This window comes from Sorex araneus, chromosome X, assembly GCF_027595985.1.
Source record: "Sorex araneus isolate mSorAra2 chromosome X, mSorAra2.pri, whole genome shotgun sequence".
Taxonomy (NCBI): Eukaryota; Metazoa; Chordata; class Mammalia; order Eulipotyphla; family Soricidae; genus Sorex; species Sorex araneus.
Window position 1 is genome coordinate 311,472,714 of NC_073313.1, and position 23,363 is coordinate 311,496,076.

General features: G+C 40.1%; 1 protein-coding gene across 1 annotated transcript in view; it reads left to right on the forward strand.

Moving 5' to 3' along the window:
• Window positions 1-455: 455 nt before the first annotated feature.
• The window catches only part of MRPS9 (mitochondrial ribosomal protein S9), a 62,243-nt gene continuing 39,335 nt past the window's right edge, over window positions 456-23,363 (forward strand). Inside the window, exons 1-2 of the mRNA XM_004617922.2 lie at window positions 456-621; window positions 9,285-9,464. Coding sequence (XP_004617979.2) covers window positions 487-621; window positions 9,285-9,464 — 315 coding nt within the window. The 5' untranslated portion in view covers window positions 456-486. The remainder of the gene's footprint in view (window positions 622-9,284; window positions 9,465-23,363) is intronic.

A 23,363-nucleotide genomic window follows, 5' to 3' on the forward strand; every position in this document is an offset into this window, starting at 1 on the left:
GCTGGACGGCGGTGGTGGGGGATGTCCCTGGTGGGGACCCTGCAAGGGGAGCTAGAGAAACCCCGGCTCGGAGGGCGTGCGAGACAGAAGCCACGGCTGGGAGTCCATGCTCAAGCTCCTTGGAAAGAGAAAGCATCCCTCTGGGTTAAGGGAGAAGAGAGAAGGGGAGAGAGGCGACTGGGAAGAAGCGGCTAGTCGGGGAGCAGAGCGCTTCGGGAGCAGCGGGCCAAGCGGTCCCCTCCAGGACTGACTGGAGCCGGACACGCCCCGTGACCTCGCCCACCCAATCAGCGACGAGCCATGCCCGCCTGCGGGAAAACCCCTCCCCCCGAGAGCTCTTCCCGACAGCCTCCGCGAGCGGCGCCCCACTGCGCCTGCGCTGTGCCGAGCATTTCCCCCCCCCCTCCCCACGCAGGTCTCTAGGTCCCGCCCCTTCCCCCTAGGTCCCGCCCCCTGACCCTCTGGCCCGGGTCCCGCACGGCCAACATGGCGGCCCCCTTGGCGCTGCGGGGCGCTGCGGCTTCACCTCGTATCTTCCTCAGGGCGGGTGTTAGCCTCGCGCAGAGTCAAGGCCTCTGGAGAGCGGCGGCTGCTGAATTGCAGACAGTTGTCAGATCTCAGGTAAGGCCTGGAAGACGCAGCAGCGCCCGCGCCGCCACCTGTCCCCGCCCCGCGTGCCGCGGACCCGGACCCCAGTGCCCGGCTGCGGAGAAGCGAGATGGCAAGAGGAGCAGCAGCAGCAGCAGCGCTGGCTTGCAGGGACCCCCAGGAAAAGGGTGGGCACCGTCTCCGGCGGGGACGGCCCGGCCGTTGGCACTGTGCTGGGGGCAGCTGGGCGCGGAGACCCGCCATTGGGGCGGGGACTGGAAACTGGCTTTTTAATAAGTGGCTTGGGTCGGGGGGCGGGGGTGGGCCGAGAGAGCGGGCAACGGGTTGGGCACCTGCCTAGAACTTGCTTCGATCCCAGGTATCCCATATGACCCCCCCCCCCCCCCAGCTCCGCCTGAAGTCATCCCCCGAGAGCACCGCCGGCTCTGGTACCCAAGCAGAACCCAGAGAACAGTGCTCTGTGCTGGCCAGTGTCTCAGGTCGCCCGCGCTTTGTCTTTCCCGGGAGTTGTAGACCCGACGTGCACGCCCCCGGTGGGTCTCAGAGCAGCGGGAGAAGCGCGCGACGACGCCCCCTCGGACCCAGCAATGGTAGTTGCAGGTTTTAGGCGTTTCTGGGGTGTCCGAGAGGGGTCCTGCAGAGCCAGGCACATCTGTCGCCTTGGAGGGGACACGGGTCCTGGACAAGGATGGAGCCGGCCCGGGCTGCTGGTAGCAGACCAGGGAAATAACGAGCCCCCGAGGGCCGTTTGCCTTGCACGCGGCCAACCCGGTTCCGATTCCCAGCATCCCATATGGTCCCCTGAGCACCGCCAGGAGTAATTCCTGAGTGCAGAGCCAGGAGGTAATCCCTGTGCATTGCTGGGCGTGACCCAAAAAGCAAAAACCAAAAGCAAACAAACAAACAAAAAAAAAAAACGAAGAAGAAAGAAAATACAAGGACGTTAAGATATGCAGTATCATAGGGGCCTGGTTACAGGAGTTAAGGTAAGCGCTTGCACACAGCTGATCCGGTTTGATCCCCAGGCCCCATATGGTCCCCAGCCCCACCAGGAATGACCTTTGAATGCAGAGCCAGGAGTATTCCCTGAGCACCCGTGAATTGTGCCCCAGATTCTCCCAGCCGCTGAAAAGAAAGAGCTTGATAATAAATGCCACCGCATTCCCTCCTCTCTTTCCTTATGAAACAAAGTAAACTTGGATACTGTGTTCCATTGTTGTAATGAGAAAGGCAAATCAATTTGTTATTTTTTGCTTAACAAATTACCCCCAAGTGTAGCAACTTAACAGACATACACAGACATAGTTATTCTAATTTCTGTGGGTCAGGATGCCAGGCACAGTTTACTGGATCTTCTGCCCAGGATCTCTCCTAAGGCAGTAGTTAGCCGTTGGCTGTGGCTATAATTCCTCTCAAGGCAGGGAAAGGTGCAAAGAAGAGAATCCAAAGCCCAGCCCTCTGGGTGTGGGTTAGCAGTATTCCTGTCCTTGCTGGACTGACAGTTGGCAGAAGGCCACCCTCTCAGTTTTTGACCTGTTGGCTTCTATAAGGCCCTGTCCCACATCTGACTTGGAGTTAAAGGAGGACTGTCTGGTTGTAGCCTAGTCCCCAAAAGAACTTTCACTTTAGTATTCTCACATCAGAATCAAGTCCCTGGGTTTAGTCTGCACCCATAGCCAGGGCAGCATGCCAGATGCATACCATGTGGCAGAGTACCTAGGAGCCATCTTGTTACCTACAACAGTGAAAGCTCCACCTGTATTTCTTTGTATTATCAACGACTTGTGTGCTTAGGCTTTTCTCCTATAGCTGAATTGTTAAGTGCTTGAAAGGTAATCTTTGTATGTTTCATAATGTCTCCAGATATTTCCCAGATGCACACTTTTTGGATTACATGTGTAAAGACTGTGAATGTGCAGGGATATTGTGGTTGTATGCACATTTGTGTACCTGTGAATGTTTCCTACTGTTAATTTTTGTGAGATAGTAATGTATTTTTTGTGAGATAGTTGAGTTGGCAACTACTATTAGTTTTTGTAAAAAAAAAAATAAAAAAAAAATTGAAAACTTGATCTAATTAGTAGCAAAGAAAACTGCATCTCCATGTTTGATGATCCCTTACCTCAAATTAGCAATAATCTCATTTTAAGACAGCTCCATTTTGCTCTACTTTTTTGTTGAAATTTTTGTTGAAATTTAGTGCACTGCATGGCCCATAACAATTGCTAAGATTTGTTAAATGACCTTGTATGGTAATTTACTGTGTAGAATTTTATTATGAAATATAAAGGATACCCAAGAGAAAATATAATACTTTAATGAACTCCTGTGCATATAAACCAGATATTGTTTGTTTGGTTTTTGGGTCAGACCTGGCACTTCCCAAGACTCACTCATGTCTTTGTGCTCAGGGATCACTTACAGTGGGGCTGTGGAAAGCATGTGGGGTGCTGGGGATTGAACTCAGTTGGCTGCATGGAAGACAGATACCCTTTCCACTGTTCTATCTCTCTGGCCCCCAGTTATTGTTTTGTTAATTTTGTTCCATGTCTTACTACCTTTTAATTTTATTGGAGTCTTAATGTAAATCGATTAGTTTCCATTAATTTGTACCAGAATTTGCATCTCTAATGGACATTTTAAAAAAATTTTATTTTGGTTTTGGGTCACGCCAGACCATGCTCATGGCTTACTCCTGGCTTTGTACTCTGTACTAAGGAATCACTCCTGGTGGTGCTCAGGGGACCATTTGCGGTATTGGAGATCAAACCGAACCCCTCCACCCCCAACACATGCATGTACTATATCTCTAGAACAAAGATATATTTTTTAAAACCTAGTTTTTGTCTCAGTACTATATATAGCAGGAGGTAAATAGTATTTTCGTAGTCTTTATTATCTAGCTCGTGTTCCAATATTCCTGATTGTCCAACAATAACTTTTTATCATTCTACTTAATAAGAATTTAAATGAGGTTTGTGTATTTGATTCAGTTGGCAATTATGTCAAGGTGTTTCTTTGATAACAGTTGGTGGAATGAATGTAAATACTGAGCTTTTTCCTTTAGTCTTGTAGATTTCTTCTTTAACCTCAGATCTGTTCCCCCTTCATAATAGCACCCTTGTTTCTCAGGAAGGAAACAGCCTTCCCCATTGGTCACAGCTCAGAAGAACAACAGTCTAGGACTCCTGACCAAATATTGTCTCGTGAGAGCTATTCCCTCTTTTAAGGTTTTGAGCAGAAGCATATTTATCCTAAGAGCCACATTCTGAATGCTTTAAAAGTGCAGTAAATCCTTGGGGTACCTGCATTATTATGATTCTTTTTTTAATCAGAGATACTTGACCTTATGTGTTTCCTGTGGACCCTGGTAACCTTCTAAGAAATGCCCTCTTGTATGTGAGTTGGACACAGCCCCTTTCTCAGGCTGGCATCCAGAGCCCACTAGTTGTCAAACTACAGAACTGTTCAGGAAGGTGTCTGAGTTCTGGTGCTGTTGCTCTCTACCCCCACTTCCTCTAAGCTTCAGTCTTTATTCTTTTCTGCTCAGATTAGCCACAGGTTCTTTGTTCCATTTTTATTCATTTACACCGAGGAAATTCCTCCATGACAGTCCTGCAGTACCACTGTCTTGGAACACTGGCCAGTGGCCAGGTTCAGGGCCTCCCTGCGCTGTCAGGATGTGTCTGCTTCTCTGGCAACCTGCGTGATTGAAATTATAGTTGTCTGACCTGCTGATTACCTTGCAAAAGAAACAAATCTGTCAGCTTACTTCCATACTACTCCAGTGAAAACCAATTCAAGGAAAATTTGGTCAGAACTTAGTATTTGGAAATAGAAGTTGTGGGAAATATTGCTGTGAATTGTATATAAGAGTGGCAAAGCAGATTTTCTTCAAGATTCTTATGATTCTGGTCAAAGATCTGGGCATTTTGCATTTAGCGTAACTTGTTACATCATGGATTGTAAAAATAAATAGAGCACTCACTAATGTAAACAATTCAGTGTGTACTCATTGCTGGAATTTAATAAATAAAATTCTGTGCTATTGAGATTGTGATGGCTTTGTAGCTTCAGTAAGTATTGGGAATTTACAAATTTTCATTTTTCCCCTCTTTTTCTTGGGGGGAGGGTGTAGGGGGGCACAAACATCAGTGCCAGGATTAGAACTGGGGTCGGCCACATGCAAGCCAAGAACTGTCACTAGCCCCAGATTTTCATATTCCTAAGCACTGTATTCAGTGACTTTGAGAAGATCCTAAAGATTCTAGAAGGATTTTTATAAAAAGAAATAGCAAGTTAGAAATCCGTTTAAAAAAGCACCTTTCTAAATGAACAGCAGAAAAAGCTATACAAATTTTGGGGGGATTGGGGGGCCACACCAGGAGTTGCTCAGGGCTCATTCCTGGCTCTGTGCTCAGGAGTTACTCCTAGTGATGCTCTGGGACCATCTGGGATTCTGGGGACTGAACCCAGGTTGACCACATGCAAGGCAACCACCCAACACACTGTACTATCCCTGGATCCACTATACAAATATTTTTAAGCCTCATTTATATAAAACTAAGGAAGTTCTTTTTTTTTTTTTTTGATTTTTGGGTCACACCCGGCGATGCACAGGGGTTACTCCTGGCTTTACACTCAGGAATTACTCCCGGCGGTGCTCAGGGACCATATGGGATGCTGGGAATCGAACCTGGGTCGGCCGCGTGCAAGGCAAACGCCCTACCCGCTGTGCTATTGCTCCAGCCCCAAGGAAGTTCTTATGCAAAGTACAAAGACCCGTCACAGAATTTTTTAATTTTTCTTTTTGGACCATACCCAGCACTGCTCAGGGCTTACTCCTGGCTCTGTGCTCAGAGATCACTCTTGGAGGGCTTGGGGGATCATACAGGGTGCCAGGATAAGACCTGGGTTGGCCTCATGTAAGGCAAGCACCTACTCAATGTACTATCACTTTGGTCCCTAATTTTAAATGAAATGAGTCTTTGTGTTCAATGACCAGTCACTTGAGATAAAGCTAAAATGTAGAAACAAAAAGTAAGGTAGAGAGGGATGAAAATGCAAAGCGTTTCTGCTTAGCAAAATGAAAGAATTATTTTACTATGACTACTTCCGTAAGGAAAAAGATTTAGTGCAGCAGAGTTCTATGAAGCATGGCTTAAGACCTGATGAAAAGGAACTCAAAGGAAAAAATTTTGAGCATAGTCCACTGTTATGAGAAACTGAAAGGTCAAAATGGCTATAAGGAGAATTAATTACCAGGAAAATTTTATTTAATATATAATCATGGCAGAACCTGGCAAGCTACCCATGGCATATTCGACCCACAACGGGATGACAGTGACAGTGACAATGCATAGAAAACATGTAATGCTTAAAAGTTACAGAATGCAGGAAAAAGGAATGAGAAATTAGACCAAGAGAAGCTGATATATGTGGAAGACAAAAGAACAGACAATTACTACAATTGAGAAATAGTAGGTGAGAGTCTGGTGGATGTTGTTTTATTTCCATTCAGAAACATATAATCACTAGTGAATTTAAAGCAGAATGTATAATGCCAAACTTAACAAATGAAAAGAAAAAGCAAACCACAGACTATGGCAAAATAGGATGAAAACGGTTTTTTAAAAATTAAATAAGATGAGAAGACAAAATCTATTAAATCCATTTAAATGGGATGTTCTCTTTTGAAGGGTGGCGGAAGGAGAAGGCTTGCAAAGTTATGCTCATAAGGTAGGGGACTCCACCGGTGATTCTTGGTTAACTGGGCCTGTGTTTCAATGTAAGGACCAAGGATGCAGCGTTTCCCAGTGCTATTCAGGTCCTGAGATGCTGGGGGTTACCTGACCCATCTATGTGGTACTCAGTGCTCAGTAGTCTCTAGAACTGTTCTTGGTGATGCTCTTGGACTATGTGAGATGGAGATTAAATCTCAGTTAGCTCCTGTTCTACAGATAGTACCGCTGGACAATCCCCTGGCCCCTAAGTGGGGGATTATGCACTAAAAGAAAAAAATGAAGGTGAATTCAAAATTTAAATGACAAGTATGGATAAGGATATTCCAGAAGAGAGTCAATAAGAGGTTAAAAGGTCACAGGATTATGATCCAGCAGAACTGAATCCAAGATAAAATTATTCACGGGAGCAACCTGCTCAAAGGCAAAACTCTTCTAAGTAATGTGTTTTGTACCATTGATACTCACAAAGGAAATATATGGGAAACAAAAAGATACTTGACAAGATACTATAGGTATATAGATGTAGATTCCTGTTCATTTCTTTGATATTCTTCTGGCTCAGATCTAAGTATAAATTGTTACTTAATTTTTTTCTTTAATTTTCCTTCCTGTATAATCACTGTGCCGGCCATTGGATATGAAGTATTCAGTCCATAAACTTACCACCTGCCACTTTTGTTTTATCGCCAATATTTATTTCACAGAGAAAGTAGTGTCCATGAGACAGAAGTCACCTTATATCTTTTTTGCTTCCTCTCTCTCACAAGCAGTTTTGTTTGCTGAGTACACAAGCTGTTTCTCATTTTAATACTAATGCCCACCAGTTCCCCTGCTCTGTTGTTGCCTTTTTTGGCTCCCATAATAATGATTAACCCATGTGTCTCTGCATCTCGAGCTTAGGTCTCTAAAAAGATGTTCATCTTTTTAGATGTTTTTCAAACTGTGGTGCCAGATTGAACTCTGATGCTTTTCCCTCCTAATCTAACTCTTCCTCTAAAATTTATTCATTTGGTGAATGGAGTCATACTCACTGGGAGACTCATTTCTCTTCTGAGGGCTGTGATTGGTGATAGGTTGGGTCCATCTCTCTTACCAACAGAGTGTGGTAGCCATGGAGAAAAAAATTTATTATATCATAACTTTTTGACGTTTAGGGAGATTTTCTCCTTGCTTTAAATAGGAGAAGCAGTGTACTTCATTGTTCGAAAAAGATGTCGAATCATTTAAAAAAAAGAAAGAAAGAAATGAGAACAACCTGGGAAAAGTCAAAACAAAGCAAAATGAAAAGAGGATTATAAAACTAGTGCCCTGGGGCATTGGTGTGGGAGAGCTAGCAGGTGGGAGAGCTAGCAGGGTAGAGAGCAGTCTGGTCTGAAAAAGGCCAGGTGAACCTGAGAGCAGCAGGTCTGGGCTATGTGTTTCCCTGCTCATGGTAATACTGTGGATTTAGAAGGCATAAGGGGGGGGGGGATTGATTATTATAAAAAGAAAATTTGGGGGGAGGCCAGAGATGGTACAAAGGACAGGGTGCTTGTGTTCGATCTCCAGCACCATATGCAGCATATACAATGCTCCAAGCCCACCAGGAGTTATATCTGATCATCACACCAGGAGTAAGCCCTGAGCACCTCCAAGTGTGACCCCAAAAAAAAAAGTTCTGGGCTACTGAAATGGTACAGGGGCTAAGATGCTTTTCTTACACATAGCCAACCAGGGTTTGGTCCCTAAGCACAACCAGGTGTGGCCCAAAACCCCCAAATAAGAAGTAGTGTTGTGTTTTCCTGAAGAGAAAGTGAAATGAAATTCATTAAATTGTCCTTTATTGCTCATTAGAAAGTAGTGGAGAAACGATTTTTTAATCACCATCTTGATTTGTGAATTTGAAAGCATACTTCTACTATTAAATATTTGTTTGTCCTGTTTATTTTTTTTTTCTATTGTAAGCGTAGTGACAAATAGCTGTAGAGATTTTTGAGTCTTTTCTCGATGGGCTAGGAAAGGGTAGAAAGAGAAGGTACTGCTGCTGATATATGGAGAGATTTTTCATATTAATGAAAGAGAAATGAATGAGAGTTCACTAAGATGCAGCTTCTACAGCTTGACTGTTGCTATTAGACTGTTTAAAAGTATTTTGAGGCAGAGATGAAGACTGAAAACCAGACTTAAAAATTCTGAGGAAAACCAGGATCCAAAAGATCTGTTCATGGTACTGAATGCAGCAGAATGAACTTTTGGAAGCATTTTCTTTGGTACTTTACCATCCTTTATTACAGGCGAAGCATTGTCACCTAGGGGCAATTCCTAGTGGCACGGCATGAAAGGATCAATAGCGACTAGTGAAGTGTGATTACTGATGGCTTAAAAAGGTGTGAAAGGCCTTGTTTCTGCAGTTAGTGGATTGAGTCTCACTCAGTAAATAGTCTTGATGTTTAGTGAAAGTTTCTTCACCATGCCAACTTAATTCAAGCCTCAAGCTAAGCTAAAGATATCATAGGAAGGCATTTAAAGATAGTTTTTGGAGAACTGTAGCCTAAGGATGTATTTCCGAGCATGCGCCCATTTCTTTCCATCTCTTCTCTCGTGTTTCTATCAATTGTCATAGTGAGCTGATACCGCTTGTTGTATCATTTATAGATATTTGTTGTAGGTAAGGAGGTTGCATATCACTGGTATTTTTATTTTTAATGTATTGAAATGCTGGTGTTGAAAAGACTTTGTCAGTGTAGGTTTTTAAAAGTCAGCTTCTGAGCCTGGAGCAATTTCCAACAACTTTCCTTATAGACCTTCTTACTTTGCTTCTAGACTCTTGCCAACTGAGTACTATTAAAAAAAAAAAAAGCCAGTTATTTGAATATCCTGTTTTATTTCAAGACAGTAGCCTGCAAGATCAGTGTTTAATTGAAATTTTTTCCATATTATATTTTCTTCTAGGTATTAAGGCTAAGACACACCAGGGTTGCAACAACAAAGAAAAATGTTGCTGCCTTAAGACGAGAAACTTACACAGAGGATTTTATTAAAAAGCAGATTGAAGAGTTCAACCTAGGAAAAAGACATTTAGCCAACATGATGGGGGAAGATCCAGAAACTTTTACCCAAGAGGACATTGATGTAAGTACAGTTTCTCAGTTGGAAATTAATTGCTATAGAGTTCTGGATATGGAAAGCTTTTTCTTCAGTCTGAGCTCTTTAGCTCTCTGTGAATTTTAATCAAACTGTCAGAATAAGGGAAAGTGCTACTAAATATTGCAAGTTGAATCCATGGTTTCAGAAAGAGATGTTCCCCTGTATTTGAAGTATTATCAAGTGTGGTGAGTTTTAGATTTTAACTGCAAGTGTATTGATTCTATGTCACAGACTAATATTTATAGTTGATTTGAAAGCATCCATGATGGCTTGAACTTGGCTTTCTTACAAAATGATAAAATAAGTGGAAATGGAAATATATTCACATTTACTGGAAATCCCGAAGTAAACTTAAGCTTGGTGTTTTCATTAACTGTATATTTACATTTTCAAAATGAGAACATGTTCTAAATGATTTGAGAATTAGGGCTAGAACTCTATTCCTGCTGTATTCTTGAATTATTATATCCTGATAAAACTAGTAATAATAATAATACTTTTTTTGCTGGGCATCCCAGAATAATTTCCAAAGGAACTTATGAACTGCAGAGCTTTGAAGACTGTTTAATTTTTTTAAAGTAACATATAGGGCCAAGGAGATATCTCAACTGGTAGAGCATAAGACTCATATGTGTGAGGCCCTGGGTTTGATCCCCAGCACTACCAAGTGTGGCTTCTTTTTAAAAAAAATTAACACCTGTATCACCTGTTGTCCCGTTGCTCATCAATATGCTCAAGCGGGTGCCAGTAACATCTCCATTCTTCCCTGTCGCATGCTAGTATAGCCCAATGGCGTTATTTTTTATTAAGACACTGTGATTTACTTCACTAATAAAAAATTTTTTTAAAAAGACACTGTGATTTACAAAGTTATTTATAGTTGTTTCAGGCAGTCAGTGTTCCCACCACCAGTGTCATCTTCCCTCCACCAGTATCCCCAGGTTCCCTCCCACTCACTGACCTGCCTCCTTGACAGGCACATTTTAAAATTTGGTTGTTATAGTTTGGATCTCATACTTTTGGTGTTGTTGACTCTGTGGTTTGGATATAGAGCTATACCTTTGATCACTGTTTGCCTGAAGCCCTTGTTTACTGCCCCTCTCTTACTTCCCTTTCGCCTCTTCTCTTGTCTTCAATTTCTTTCTTTTCCTATCCTCCTTCCTGTACTTCAGAGTCAAAAGTTATCTAGCTACCCCTCCATTCCGTCATCCAGTTACCCCCGATACCACAAATAAGTGAGATCTTCCTGTACTTGTCCTTCTTTTCCAGAGTTACTTCACTTAACATGATTAAATAAAATGATTAAGTGAAGTTCCATCCAAGTTGTAGTGAATTGCATAATTTCATTGTTACTTGCAGCTGTATAGTATTCCATGCTGTATATATACCACACTTTCATTATCTACTTAACTATTTGACACCTAGATTGATTTCATATCTTAGTCATTGTGCAAAGTGCTACAATGAATAATGGTGTGCGTATGTCTTTTTGAATAAATGTCTTTGTATCTTGGGGGTAGATACCCAGAAGTGGAATTGCTGCGTCTTATGACAATGCAATTCTTACTTTACTGAGAAATCTCCATACTGTTTTTATTTATTTAATTTTTCTTTTTGGATCACACTGGTGATGTTCAGGGGTTACTCCTGGCTCTGCACTCAGAAATTACTCCTGACTGCTCAGGAGACCGTATGGGATGCTGAGGATCGAACCTGGGTTGGCTGCATGCAAGGCAAACACCTTCACTGCTGTACTATCACCCCAGCGCCCAATATGCCCCCAATACTGTTTTTAAAACAGATCGAATTAGATGTCATTCCAGCAGTGGATGAGAGTTCCCTTTTCACCACATTTCGGACAACAGATTGTTACCAGTGTTTTTGTTGTGTGCCTTTCTCAGTGGTGTGAGATAATATCTCATTGTTGTCTTGATTTGGATTTCCCTAATAACTTCTGATAATGAGCACCTTTTCATGTGTTTATTGGCCACCTGTCTCCTTCAGAGAAGTATCTGTTGATTTCCTCTTCTCATTTTTGATAGAATTTTTTAGAACATTTTACTGTTGTTGGGGGTTGGAGTTTGCCTAGCTTCCTCCCAACACTGTGCTCGAGGATCACCCCTGGTAGTGCTGTGGGACCATATTTGGTGCAGGGGATCAAACGTAGATTGGTCACTTATTATGTTAGCACCTTCCCTGCTGTACTGTCTCCCCCTTACACATCATTTATCGAAGCATTGAATGACGTGTAATTCAACTTAATACAAGAGCTTTAACATGGCTTTGAGCTCACACACTCAATGTCAACTTAGACTCATGAGCAGCAGAGACTTATTCTTTTATCAGACTTCACTGATACTTAAAGGACACACATTATTTATTTAGGATAATTTTTATATACTTTCAGATAACATTAAATCAGTTTTAAACCCGTTTTTCAATCCAAAATATATCATACTTTGTCTATGTGAATATTATCATTTTATGTGCCTCTCGATTTATTTTGCTAGCAATTTGTTGTAGTTTGGGTGTCTAATTGATTAATACTAATCTATATTTTTCTTCTTTTTTTGGTGGGGAGGCACACCTGGTGATGCTCAGGGCTTACTCCTGACTCTGCACTCAAAAATTACTTCTGTTTACCTTTATTGCAAACCACAACAGCTAATTAGAGAGAGAGAACAGAAGGGAATGCCTTGCCACAGTGGCAGGGTGGGGTGGGGGGGAGATGGGATTGGGGAGGGTGGGAGGGACGCTGGGTTTACGGGTGGTGGAGAATGGGCACTGGTGAAGGGATGGGTTCCCGAACTTTGTATGAGGGAAGTATAAGCACAAAAGTGTATAAATCTGTAACTGTACCCTCACGGTGATTCTCTAATTAAAAATAAATAAATTTAAAAAAAAAAATTAAAAGCAGCATACATGTTTCCTTGGAAATATCACAAATGCACAGTGTAATTAAAGATAAATGTTCTGTTGTGTACTGAAACTTTTTGTGCAGTGAACGATATACAATCTCTATTTATAACTTCTACTCGACGTTTTCAAAATAGAAAAATATAGTTACACACTTAAATGCAGTTAAGTATAAAATATTTTTCTTGTTAATTTTGTAAAAATACCAAACTTACAAAGATTTCCTTTGCCAGCTTTATTGTTTAGTTGTATATCCAAGTGACTATATATATAGTAAAAAGAAAAAAAAAATTACTTCTGTTTATATAGGTAAAGTAGATAAACTAAACCATTTTTCCATGTATTAGACAAATTTTTCCACTTACTACTCACTTGTTAAACTAGTTACAACTAGAATGAGCTTTGTAGTGTATTTAAACAAAATATTTAAGATTTGAGGCAAATTTTTTTATTTACTCAAAATTTGTTTTCTTTTTTTTTCTTTTTGGGTGATAGCTGGCAATGCACAGGGGTTACTCCTGGTTCTGCACTCAGGAATTACTCCTGATGGTGTAGGGGACCATATGGGATGCTGGGAATCGAACCCGGGTCGGCCTCGTGCAAGGAAAATGCCCTACCCACTGTGTTATCGCTCCAGCCCCCTCAAATATTTTTTAAAACTTGTTTAGAACAGACACACATGAGTATCTTCATTAGAGTATACTTTTTTGTTACTGATATTTAGAGAAATATAGGAGCATGTCACTCAGGCAGCAACAGTATGTTTAGCTCTGGTTCAAGTATAAATTGTTTTCCAGAGAAGGCATAATGAATATCACCATGTGAATATGAGGTGACAGCTTTTCTATGCTACTAATACTGTACATGTGGTGCATCTACATATATCTCTTTATGTGTACATACAGGCAAGTAAGTTAATGTTATTTTGTATCATTATGTAAATACTCTGTAATAAAAATTTCTCTTGGGTTTGACCCATAAAATAATAAAATCATGAGTTAATATGAAAGACTAATTCTTTAAAATATGTAGAATCTTCTTAAATTGAGCTGAGTTTCTTGTGAGGAATATGATGCAAAAAAGAGCCCTTGTTGTTAAATTTATTCTTGTCATAGGGACAAATTCATTGTAGTTGAAGTGATAGTGTAGAAAGGAGCAGAAGCTGGCACTGGCAAGGTCTTGGTAACAACTGGCTGTGACTACCAGCGAGTCTTGTCATGTTTAGGAGCCAGTCGCTGCATTCCATCGTTTGGTTTTCTCATATCTAAAATACTGCTCGCCTACCTCAGAATATAAATGAGGTGCAAGGTGCAGGGGATGAATACAATATGTTATTGTTCTTGTTGCTATTAATCATAATAAGTAAAACTATTATTGCTTGACTGATTCACTGCTTCTCTGCTTGCCTTTGTCTCACAAGTGTTCCATGCCACCTAAGACTGGATGTTGGGCAGAGGGATCTGAAATTCTGTTGAGTACACTGGTATGTGGTTGAGTGGTTTAAACGTTGATATTCTCTCTCCCCCAGCTCCCTAACCACACACCTTTCTAGGAGTGAATGTCACCCGTGCTCATTGATATCAGGGGCACAATCCCTGCAAGTAATTGATCTGCTGTGTTAAGTAATTATGTTTTTTTATGAGTTAGCATAGAATAGCAAGTTAATATTATTAGGTTTAGGATTCCCTTTGGCAGTAAGAGCTATAAAAGCAAAAGAGAACAGTGACAGCCAGTTGTTACCAAAATATTAATGATGGTTTTCATCTGTTTTTTAAAACGGTTGTCTTTATTTAGAGGTTCAGCTGAATATACAGACTGAGAGATGGTGTAGCTGATGAGTCATAGTATTTTCTTACTAACAGATGACCAAGAAATTATATACTGCACAAAAGTGAAATTTTCAAGACAAGGGAAACCTACTTTTTATTGGTTGTAATGAGAAGTTATCACCAGCTACTAGAAACCTATTTATATGTATGACTTTATTGACAAGTCTTTCATATATCACATTTAACGTGTATACATTCTCTGTAGGGAGATAATATTAGGGAAACTAAGACTGTACAAAGTCTTTCTGGATCTAAGGTCTGATTTTTGTATACCTGAAAAATTAATTTGGAGGTTAAGTTTCCCTAGAATAAATTGTGGTTTCCCCACCTTAAGTAGTAGAGTGTTATTTAACCTGGCGGTGCCTTAGGATTGACCTTTTTGAGTGAGGCCATTGAGCTCTGATGCCCTGCGGTGGTTTCAGGCGCAGGTTCATTCCTCTGTCGCATGTTTTATTGTGCTCCTGTTACTGGCCATGTCTTCTTTCTGCCTCTCCTGCCAAGATGTCTGCCTGTCTCCGTCAGCTGTTCACACCTACTTTCCCGCCTTGTGGCCTAACTCAGGTTGTTAGATCTGTGACTTAAAACGAGACTTGGGATTCAGCACATGGATCTGTTTGCCCTTCTTATAAAGTCAGGTCAGAATCTGCGTCTGCTTTCCATCTGTGTTTTCATTGGTTCCTACTTCCATACCTTTGTCCTAGAAGACTATGCTGGTGTCTTGCTTCTGGTTGCTGAATGAAAATTATGCCTAGCGATTCTATATAATACTGTTTCCTTAGTCCAGTAAGACTTTTTGAAAGTGCAGTTACAGTAAAATAAAAACATTTTATGACTAAAAAGATCCTACATGTCACTGTTCATGTTTATTTTAAAGTTATGTTGTTTTAATTTTTAACATTATGAAAGATACATTTCCACATTATTAATAATATTAAAGCAGGATATACCTGCTAGGAAATTTTTCTGGCAAAAGTACTTTGTTCCATTTATGGTCAATATTGGAATTTTTATATAAATAATAATACTTTTAATTGGGTAAATAGCAAATCAAAATAAATTTTTAAAAATCAAGCAAAAAAGAAATAATTATGAATAGGTAAATTTTTTTCCATCTCAGTAATAGCTTAATTTTTAACCTAATTTCTTAACATACTAAAAAGAAAGAACCACCAGTTGCTTTTGCCCATTGAACTACAATTCCACTAATCTCCTTTAGAGATCTACCAGGAGGAAACAGGTTTCCTCTAAAATCACATGTGTGCTGGGGCTGGAGCGATAGTACAGAGAGTAGGACACTTGCCTGGTATGGCCCACCAGGTTTTGACCCCCAGCATCTCATACGGTCCCCTGATCCTGCAAGGAATGATCCTCAAGTGCAGAGCCAGGAGTAATCGCTGATCACTGCTGAGTATGCCCTCCCAAAAACCAAAAGAAATAAATAAAGCAAAATGAAATCACTTGTGTGTACTCACACACAGTGCATCATTGTACACATGATGTCTAAAATCATTGTAGACACAAAGTGTCTTAAGATCATTGCACACAGTGTCTAAAATCATTGTGTACACAGTGCCTAAGGTCACTGCACACGTGGTATCTAAAATTGTATACACATAGTGTCTAAAAGTATTGCACATGGAGTCTAAACTCATTGTATACACATAATATCTAAGATCATTTCCACAAGGTGTCTAAAATCATTGTATACACAGTGTCTGAGATCATTGTACGCACACAGCATGTCTTGCTATAAGTTCTTATATTTTGAAAATAGATCTTAATGCTGTGGTTCTCGACTCCTGCTTCACAATCCTTTTTATAGGTACTGCCAATGTGATCAATATATAAAATGTTCTTAGCTGTAACAGTATTTGTGGAGAGAAGGAATCTGTCAAATACATGTTGAACTGAGTGGGTTTGGTAGCTCAATGTAAAGCAGTTACAATTTGGTCAGAAGATTTTATGTATACAGAGACTGCAAAAGAAATATATCCTATATCGTGTAACAGGGACTGCAAAAGAAATACATCCTATATTGTGTACAGACTGCAAAAGAAATATATCCTATATTGTGTACAGAGACTGCAAAAGAAATATATCCTATATTGTGTAACAGGGAATATATTCTATATCCTATATTATTCCTCAAGCAGTGATCCAGGGCAAAAGCCTGGCTAGGTGATTAGGAAATGCACTGTAGCATGCTCTTATGCTAGAAGAGACAGTTCTGGCTAATCCGATCACTATTATGAAATCTTTTAGCCCATTCACATGTACCAGCAAAACTTTCTTTTCTTAAAAACAGGGGGCTGGAGCAATAGTTAGTGGGTAGGGCACAGTCCCCAGCATCTCATATGGTCCCCCAGCACCACCAGGAGCGATCCCTAAGTGTAGAACCAGGAGGAAGCCTTGAGCACTGCAGGGTGTGCCCCCACTCCCCCAAAAAACCTAAAATCATGTAAACAAAAAAAGCTGAGGACCACTGATTTGCTTCTTTTTTTCTTTTTTAATGAATCAATCAGTTCTAAACTTAAATTTGGAGACATATTCAGTTGTATTAAACACCTTGAGTACAGAGTTTTACTTGCATTTATTAACGCCTTTATTTGGGAATTAAAGTTAAGTTCCCCATTACTATAGAATTGCAGGGAAAAAAAGCCAGCGAATTGATATATAACACTCCTGAAGTCTACCAATTACTTTTTAATTGGTATTATAGACCTCGTTCTGAAACTAGAATGTTTTATTCTCCTAAGTGTGAATATGCTGTATGAAGTTTCTCTAATTGATTTGCTGTGCCCATTCCATTTGATGTATCATTTTTCACAATATTTCATAATTTGTACTCAGTTCTAATGAACAGAGTCATTAGGACAGGCATGTCTAAGTACAACTGACAGCTAACATTAGGTGCCAGATGCAGTTTATAAAGCTATGTAGAACTGTAGAGAACAGTTTAAATAAATTAGCACCTGTACATTAGTCTCACTTGCTGGTAATTTATAAGCGAATCAGTAGAGATGACATTTAGGTAAGTCATTGATCAAGTTAACAGCTGCAAGCCCACTGACCAGCTGGGATACCTAATTAATAGAGATTGCATTCCTGACCCAGCACTGCTCCTGAGTTGAGTCTGTAGGCCGCTCGTACTTTGACTTAAGCCTGAAAATATAGCTAAATATGTTGCCTTAGTTTTAGGAAACATTTGCAGTATTAGTATTCTGTTAAATTTTTTTAAAAAAGTAAGAAGCTTGTTTACAAATGAAAATCGCTTTACTCTGCAACTTACTTGCTTTTTAAAAATTGACATTATTTTTATTAAGCACATTTTTGTTTGGGCTTCAGGTAAATGATGGTGTGGCCTAATTATATTTTTTAAGTGTTCTATACTTATCATTAAGCACATAGGTCCCAACATTTTCTTTTTTCTGGAAGAAGCAGTTTGTTTTTTTTTTTTTGACAACCAATCATTGAACCAAAGTCATATATTAACAGTTTTCATTCAAATATGACATCAGTTTAAAACACCCTAAACATTGCCAAGTTAAATTCTGTACAAATTCCACACATTAATATAGGAAATTGAAAGTTGAAAATATAGGAGAATGCTTTGTTTTGTATTTCTGTGGATCAAATTTTTTGTGAGTGATTATGAAACCAAAAAATTAAGGCATCAACACTCTGAAATCAGAATTAGCCATTGATTTTGTTACTATTTTAGGTATAGATTTGTAGATATCTGTGATGTTGGATTACCAGTGTACAAAACTATATGCTACATCTAAACCAAGTTTTGGTATTTGAGAAAAAATCTCTTGAAATACAAATATGAAGCCTAAAATAAAAAATATTAGGCAACTAATATTTTCAAGTTTCTTGAAGAATCATTGAGTTCCATCGGATAGATGATAGATTTATTTGTTATAGTGAAAGTTTGGGTGTTGCTTTTTGTTTTGGTTTTGGTTTTTGCTTACTCCTGGCTTGGTGCTCAGGGATCACACCTGGCAGAGTTTAGGGGACAACAGTGGGTGCTGGGAATTGAACCTGGGTTGACTGTGTGCAAGTCAAACATCCCGCTCACTGTCCAATCTTTTGGGCTCCTGGTTGAGTGTTTCTTAATCTAAACAGTAAGGTTTTGGAGGTTTTGTTTGTTTTTATGTTAGCCGTTTGGCAGTGAAAAAGTACTTTGGGAACAAAGAAATAAAGTAAGATGCTTGCCTTGTCTGTGGTCAGCCCCAGTTCAAATCCCCAGTACCATATGTGGTCTCCAGATCACAGAGTGATCCCTGAGCTCTGCCAGGTATGGCCCATTCCTGTTTCTAAAAAAAAAAAAAAAAGTTCTTATATGAAATTTCTGGTCTATGTGGGCTAAAGCACAGGTCAGATGTGAATTGCCAATTTATCTCTGATTTAATACTTGAAGGCTTCACCTTTTCCTGCTGGTACTTTTTCCCTAGTGCCTCTTAATGTGCCACATGCTTAAGGGGCGGTGGAGAATTAGCATTGGATAGAAAGGTTTATATTGGTCAAGAGCCAGGTATTTTCCTACTCATCTTCCTCCACTGGTTTTATGACTTCATTTTGCTTAGCACAACATTTGAATTCTGCATTTTAAAATCATGCTAATGTAACTATTTCAACTATTTCTAAGTGACAGATCTGGAAAGCTGTCTGCAAAAATATTGGGGTATTTGAACACTTTCTTTGTCTTCATGTCTCTAATTCTTTTTGGGCAATTCTGAACCTTTTCTCGAGCCCAGTCTTTGAGGTCTAAAATTTATGCAGACTAGTTCTCCTGCTTCTTATACTTTAGCCATTGTATTTGAAATAACTTTATGTCCAATTGGAAATTTGCTTTTTTTGTTTTTTAGTTAATGGGTTCTTTGGAAAAGCCGCAAGGACTCCAAGTATTGGCCTTTGGAAAACTTTGTCTTCCATGAACAGTCTTCCTCATGTGGGGCCAAGCTGCCGAGAATAAGTAGGAGGAGAGTATAAAGTTCTCTGCCATCATGAGACTCTGGAGCTGGGGGAGTCTCTTGAACTTGTGGCTTTTGAGAAAATCTGGCTGAGCCAGCCAAGGACGTAAAAGAGGGGGAGGGGAGGGAAGGAGCAGAGTGGTTGCTGAGGGAAGACTGTGTTTAGAGGGGTTTGTGCACCTGCTCTTCTGCTAAAATTAATCTCCAGTCCCCAATAGACCAGTGACCCCTGCACACCTTTATTCCAGCTGTACCTTGAAATAGAACCAGAGACCAGAGAATCCTTGACAAGCAGTGGCAGACCTGTGTCATTTTATGCCTGTTCGAACTTTCCTGTGTAACATGGTAATAGCCCTTGTATCTGTGTTAGGTCCCCCATTTACTGTCGCTTCTGGAGTAGGATGGAGCGGAGCAGGGTAGGGGCACAGGTGAACTCATCTTTCTTCTAAACTAGCAAAATGCCTAGAGTTATGTGGGATGGATATTTGTTGGATACAGTTTTTTCAAGATAAAGATCAATTTCTTATTAAGCATCTTTTGAGTTTTCTCTAATTATGCTACCAAATAGCTAAATTTGGTATATAAAAATCAGTAGTCTAATTTTGACGGGTCCTGGGCTCTCTATTGTTTGTCTGTAGAATGAATAGTCAGTGAATGTGTGATTCATTTACACATCCTGAATGGGGGAAGGAGTTTCACAGAGGTGGAACATTTTGATGTGGCTTATTATTGATATTATCATAATGCATGTTATGCTTTTATTAATTCAATCAACCTTAAAATGCCTAGATAAAGTCCCTTTCCATACAAATCAAAAAGTTAGTAAGTTGGGGGCCGGAGCTTGGGCTCCGGCCGAGATTCGACCCGGGTGGCCATGCCTCTGCACAGCCTCGGGAATGCCAAACGAGCAGGAACCAGAGGCAGCTATAAGACTTGGGGTTCTGGCGAGTGCTTGCAACCATGTATCCAGACTGTGAACTAAGCTTTTGCCCCACGCCGGCTAACGAGGAAATATCCTTCTCCCTTGGTCTCTCCTCCCTCCCCGGGGAGAAGGCATGGTGTCCAACATTTTATGGGTCCTTTGAGCTTTGAACTTGAAACTGGGACACCTGGGCAGGCTCGGGCCGGGGCCGGAGCTTGGGCTCCGGCCGAGATTCAACCCGGGTGGCCAAGCCTCTGCACAGCCGCATGAATGCCGAATGAGCAGGAACCAGAGGCAGCTATAAGACTTGGGGTTCCAGAGAGTGCTTGCAACCATGTATCCAGACTGTGAACTAAGCTTTTGCTCCATGCTGCTCCAGGAAGGGAAATGATTCAATTTCCAACTTTAATCTCCCTGGATTTAATTACTAAAATACAGAAATTGTAAAACGCGAGGCCGCGGACTTTTTATCTCTTCATTCTCATCAGTGGAAAACTCAATATCAAGTATTTCCTTGTCAATAGGGCTGTATTCTTGGGGGATAAATTCCAACAAAAATAGTGAGTCTGTGTTGAAACTCCAACGACAATAGTGAGTTTTGTGTTGAAATATGGAATGTAATCAAAGTAGAGAGAAGAGTGAAATTTATCAGTTACCCAGGCGGGGGTGGGGGGTGGGGTGGGAGGCATACTGGGGTTTTTGGTGGTGGAATATGGGCACTGGTGAAGGGACGGGTGTTTGAACATTGTATAACTGAGACATAAGCCTGAGAACTTTGTAACTTTTCACATGGTGATTCAATAAAATAAAAAATAAAGTTAGTAAGTTATCTTTATAGTGGTAGATTCAAAAAGGATCGTTACCTGACACCCTCTGACATAGAAACAGCCCAGATCCACAACTGAACCTCATCAACTTTATCAGCTCCATTTCTATCGCTCCTGTACCATGTGACCACATATGTGTCCATGTGACACCTCCAAATACTGTCAACCTAGTAGGATCACAGTAAATCTGATGGAAAAATTGCATAGAACACCAAGCTAAATGGGCCAGAAGGCTCAACTAACACCAACCAGCCCAGTAAATCCTCAGTAACTTTAGTAACACCACTGAGAGATACAATTATCACAAATTGACCTTCATTGATCTGTGCCTTGTTCATTTTATTTTCCTTTGTGTTGTACAATTATGTTGTACAAACAACACCAAGGAAATTTGTGCCTGCAAAGGGGCCGATTGGGTTCTGGGCTGGAACTGGTGGAGGGTCACACTGGTTTGGGGATTGATGTCGGAACATTTACTGTCTGAAGAAATAGCTATATTATGAACAACTTGGTAAATCACAATGGGTTTTTTTTTTAAAAAAGGGAAAAATAATTGTTATTGACATGTTGATCAAATCTTCATTTTTGCTACTCTCTTCCTTCTGAATTCAGAAATGCAATGGAAATAAAAGGTTTTATGGTTTCATAGCATGGGATGCTTTACTTAAAGCATAACTACAGGCAGTTTGATTTAATACTAACACACACATGGTTTTACTTTTATAAATATTATTACTTATTGCCAAACATACTTACCTGCAAGGATTTTAACCACTATATAAGTTAGTTGATAGTTAAGCAGACACAGAAGCAACAAAATTACTTTTTTTAAAGACAGAATAGTCTTTTGCTTTGTTCCAAAATATATCCAAGCTCTGTTGAGAACTCTGCAGAAGAGAAAGGGTCCTCTGAGCACAGCTGCATATTAAACAGACTGCTCAAGGGTATGGAATTCAAAAAAATAATGTCGTTATAGGAATAAATACAGAAAACAATTTTTAAAGATCATGATTTTTATTGATTTATCTAATGCAAGCATAATATTACTTGACATTTCATTTCTTTTGTATTATGCATCTCTTTTTCTGCTATAAAAGTTTGGTCTCTACAACATTTTTGCTTATTGAATGCTGCAATAAACCTAGTATTTCCAAGTATAATGTTAACATGATGGACTACTGACAAAAACCTTATCAAGTAAACTTGAAAAACATTTATAGTTTTTCATTGCTAAAAATCTGTTTTATTTAGTCCTATCACATCTCAAAAGTTTCTTTTAAAAATTTTAGCCTATGCTCTCCACATACTCGGGCCAAGCTTCACCCACGCTTAAACCTACTCCTGAACTTCTCGGCTGCACCTCATACCTCATACCTCATACCACTATACTCCAAGAGTATCACTGTATCACTGTCATCCCGTTGCTCATCGATTTGCTCGAGTGGGCATCAGTAACGTCTCCATTGTGAGACTTTTTTTTACTATTTTTAGCATATTGAATATGCCTCGGGTAGCTTGCCAGGCTCTGCCATGCATGCAAGATACTCTTGATAGCTTGCCAGGCTCTCAGAGACTCCAAGAGTAGTGCACCACATTTTATGGTGCTTAAAGTAGAAGCAACCAATCTTAGAGGGAAATATATTTTTATAGATACACACACACACACACACACACACGCACACACACACACACGCACGCACACAAGGTCCAACCCTTAACAACATATTAGTAATCTCTTATAGAAGGGCTTAATGGTCCCTGGGTGAAATACAACAATCTTCACATACTCCTCTAAGGAAAATTTTTTGAGTCATTTTCAGCAATTTTTTCATAACAAACAATACAAAATAAATTATATCTGTTATGCTTTGGAGCAGGGGTTGGGGTTTAGGATGGAAACATCCAAAATATGATCGTACGAAGGTGTAATCATGGTGGGATTGGTGTTTGAATATTAAATGTAATCAAATATTGCGAACTAATTAATAAAAATAAAATTAAATTCAAAAAACTTTGGCCTACAAAATTCGTACATGGCTTTAGATTTCAGCTTCTTAAAAAAGGGTTACCGAGAGGAAAACTAATTTCTGTGATCCTCAACCTTCTCCCATCCATTCCTTAGTAGATTGATTTTTCTTAGTTTTCACTTTTTCTTGATAATGCATATGTTTGCAAAAGAAAAACAAAACAAAAACCTACAAACATTTTTCCTGTATGTGGTTCATTTTTCTTTTCTGCATGTGATTCTTTATTTCTTATTTCTTATACCTAAGGTTGCATACTACAGCCCTTTTTTGATATCGTGCTTTTCTCAGTCCTTGGGGGAAGTGGGGTGGTATTTGGGGGCTTCACATGGTGTTGTTCAGTTCTGTGCTAGGGAGTGATTCCTGACAGTACTCTGGGGCCACATACAA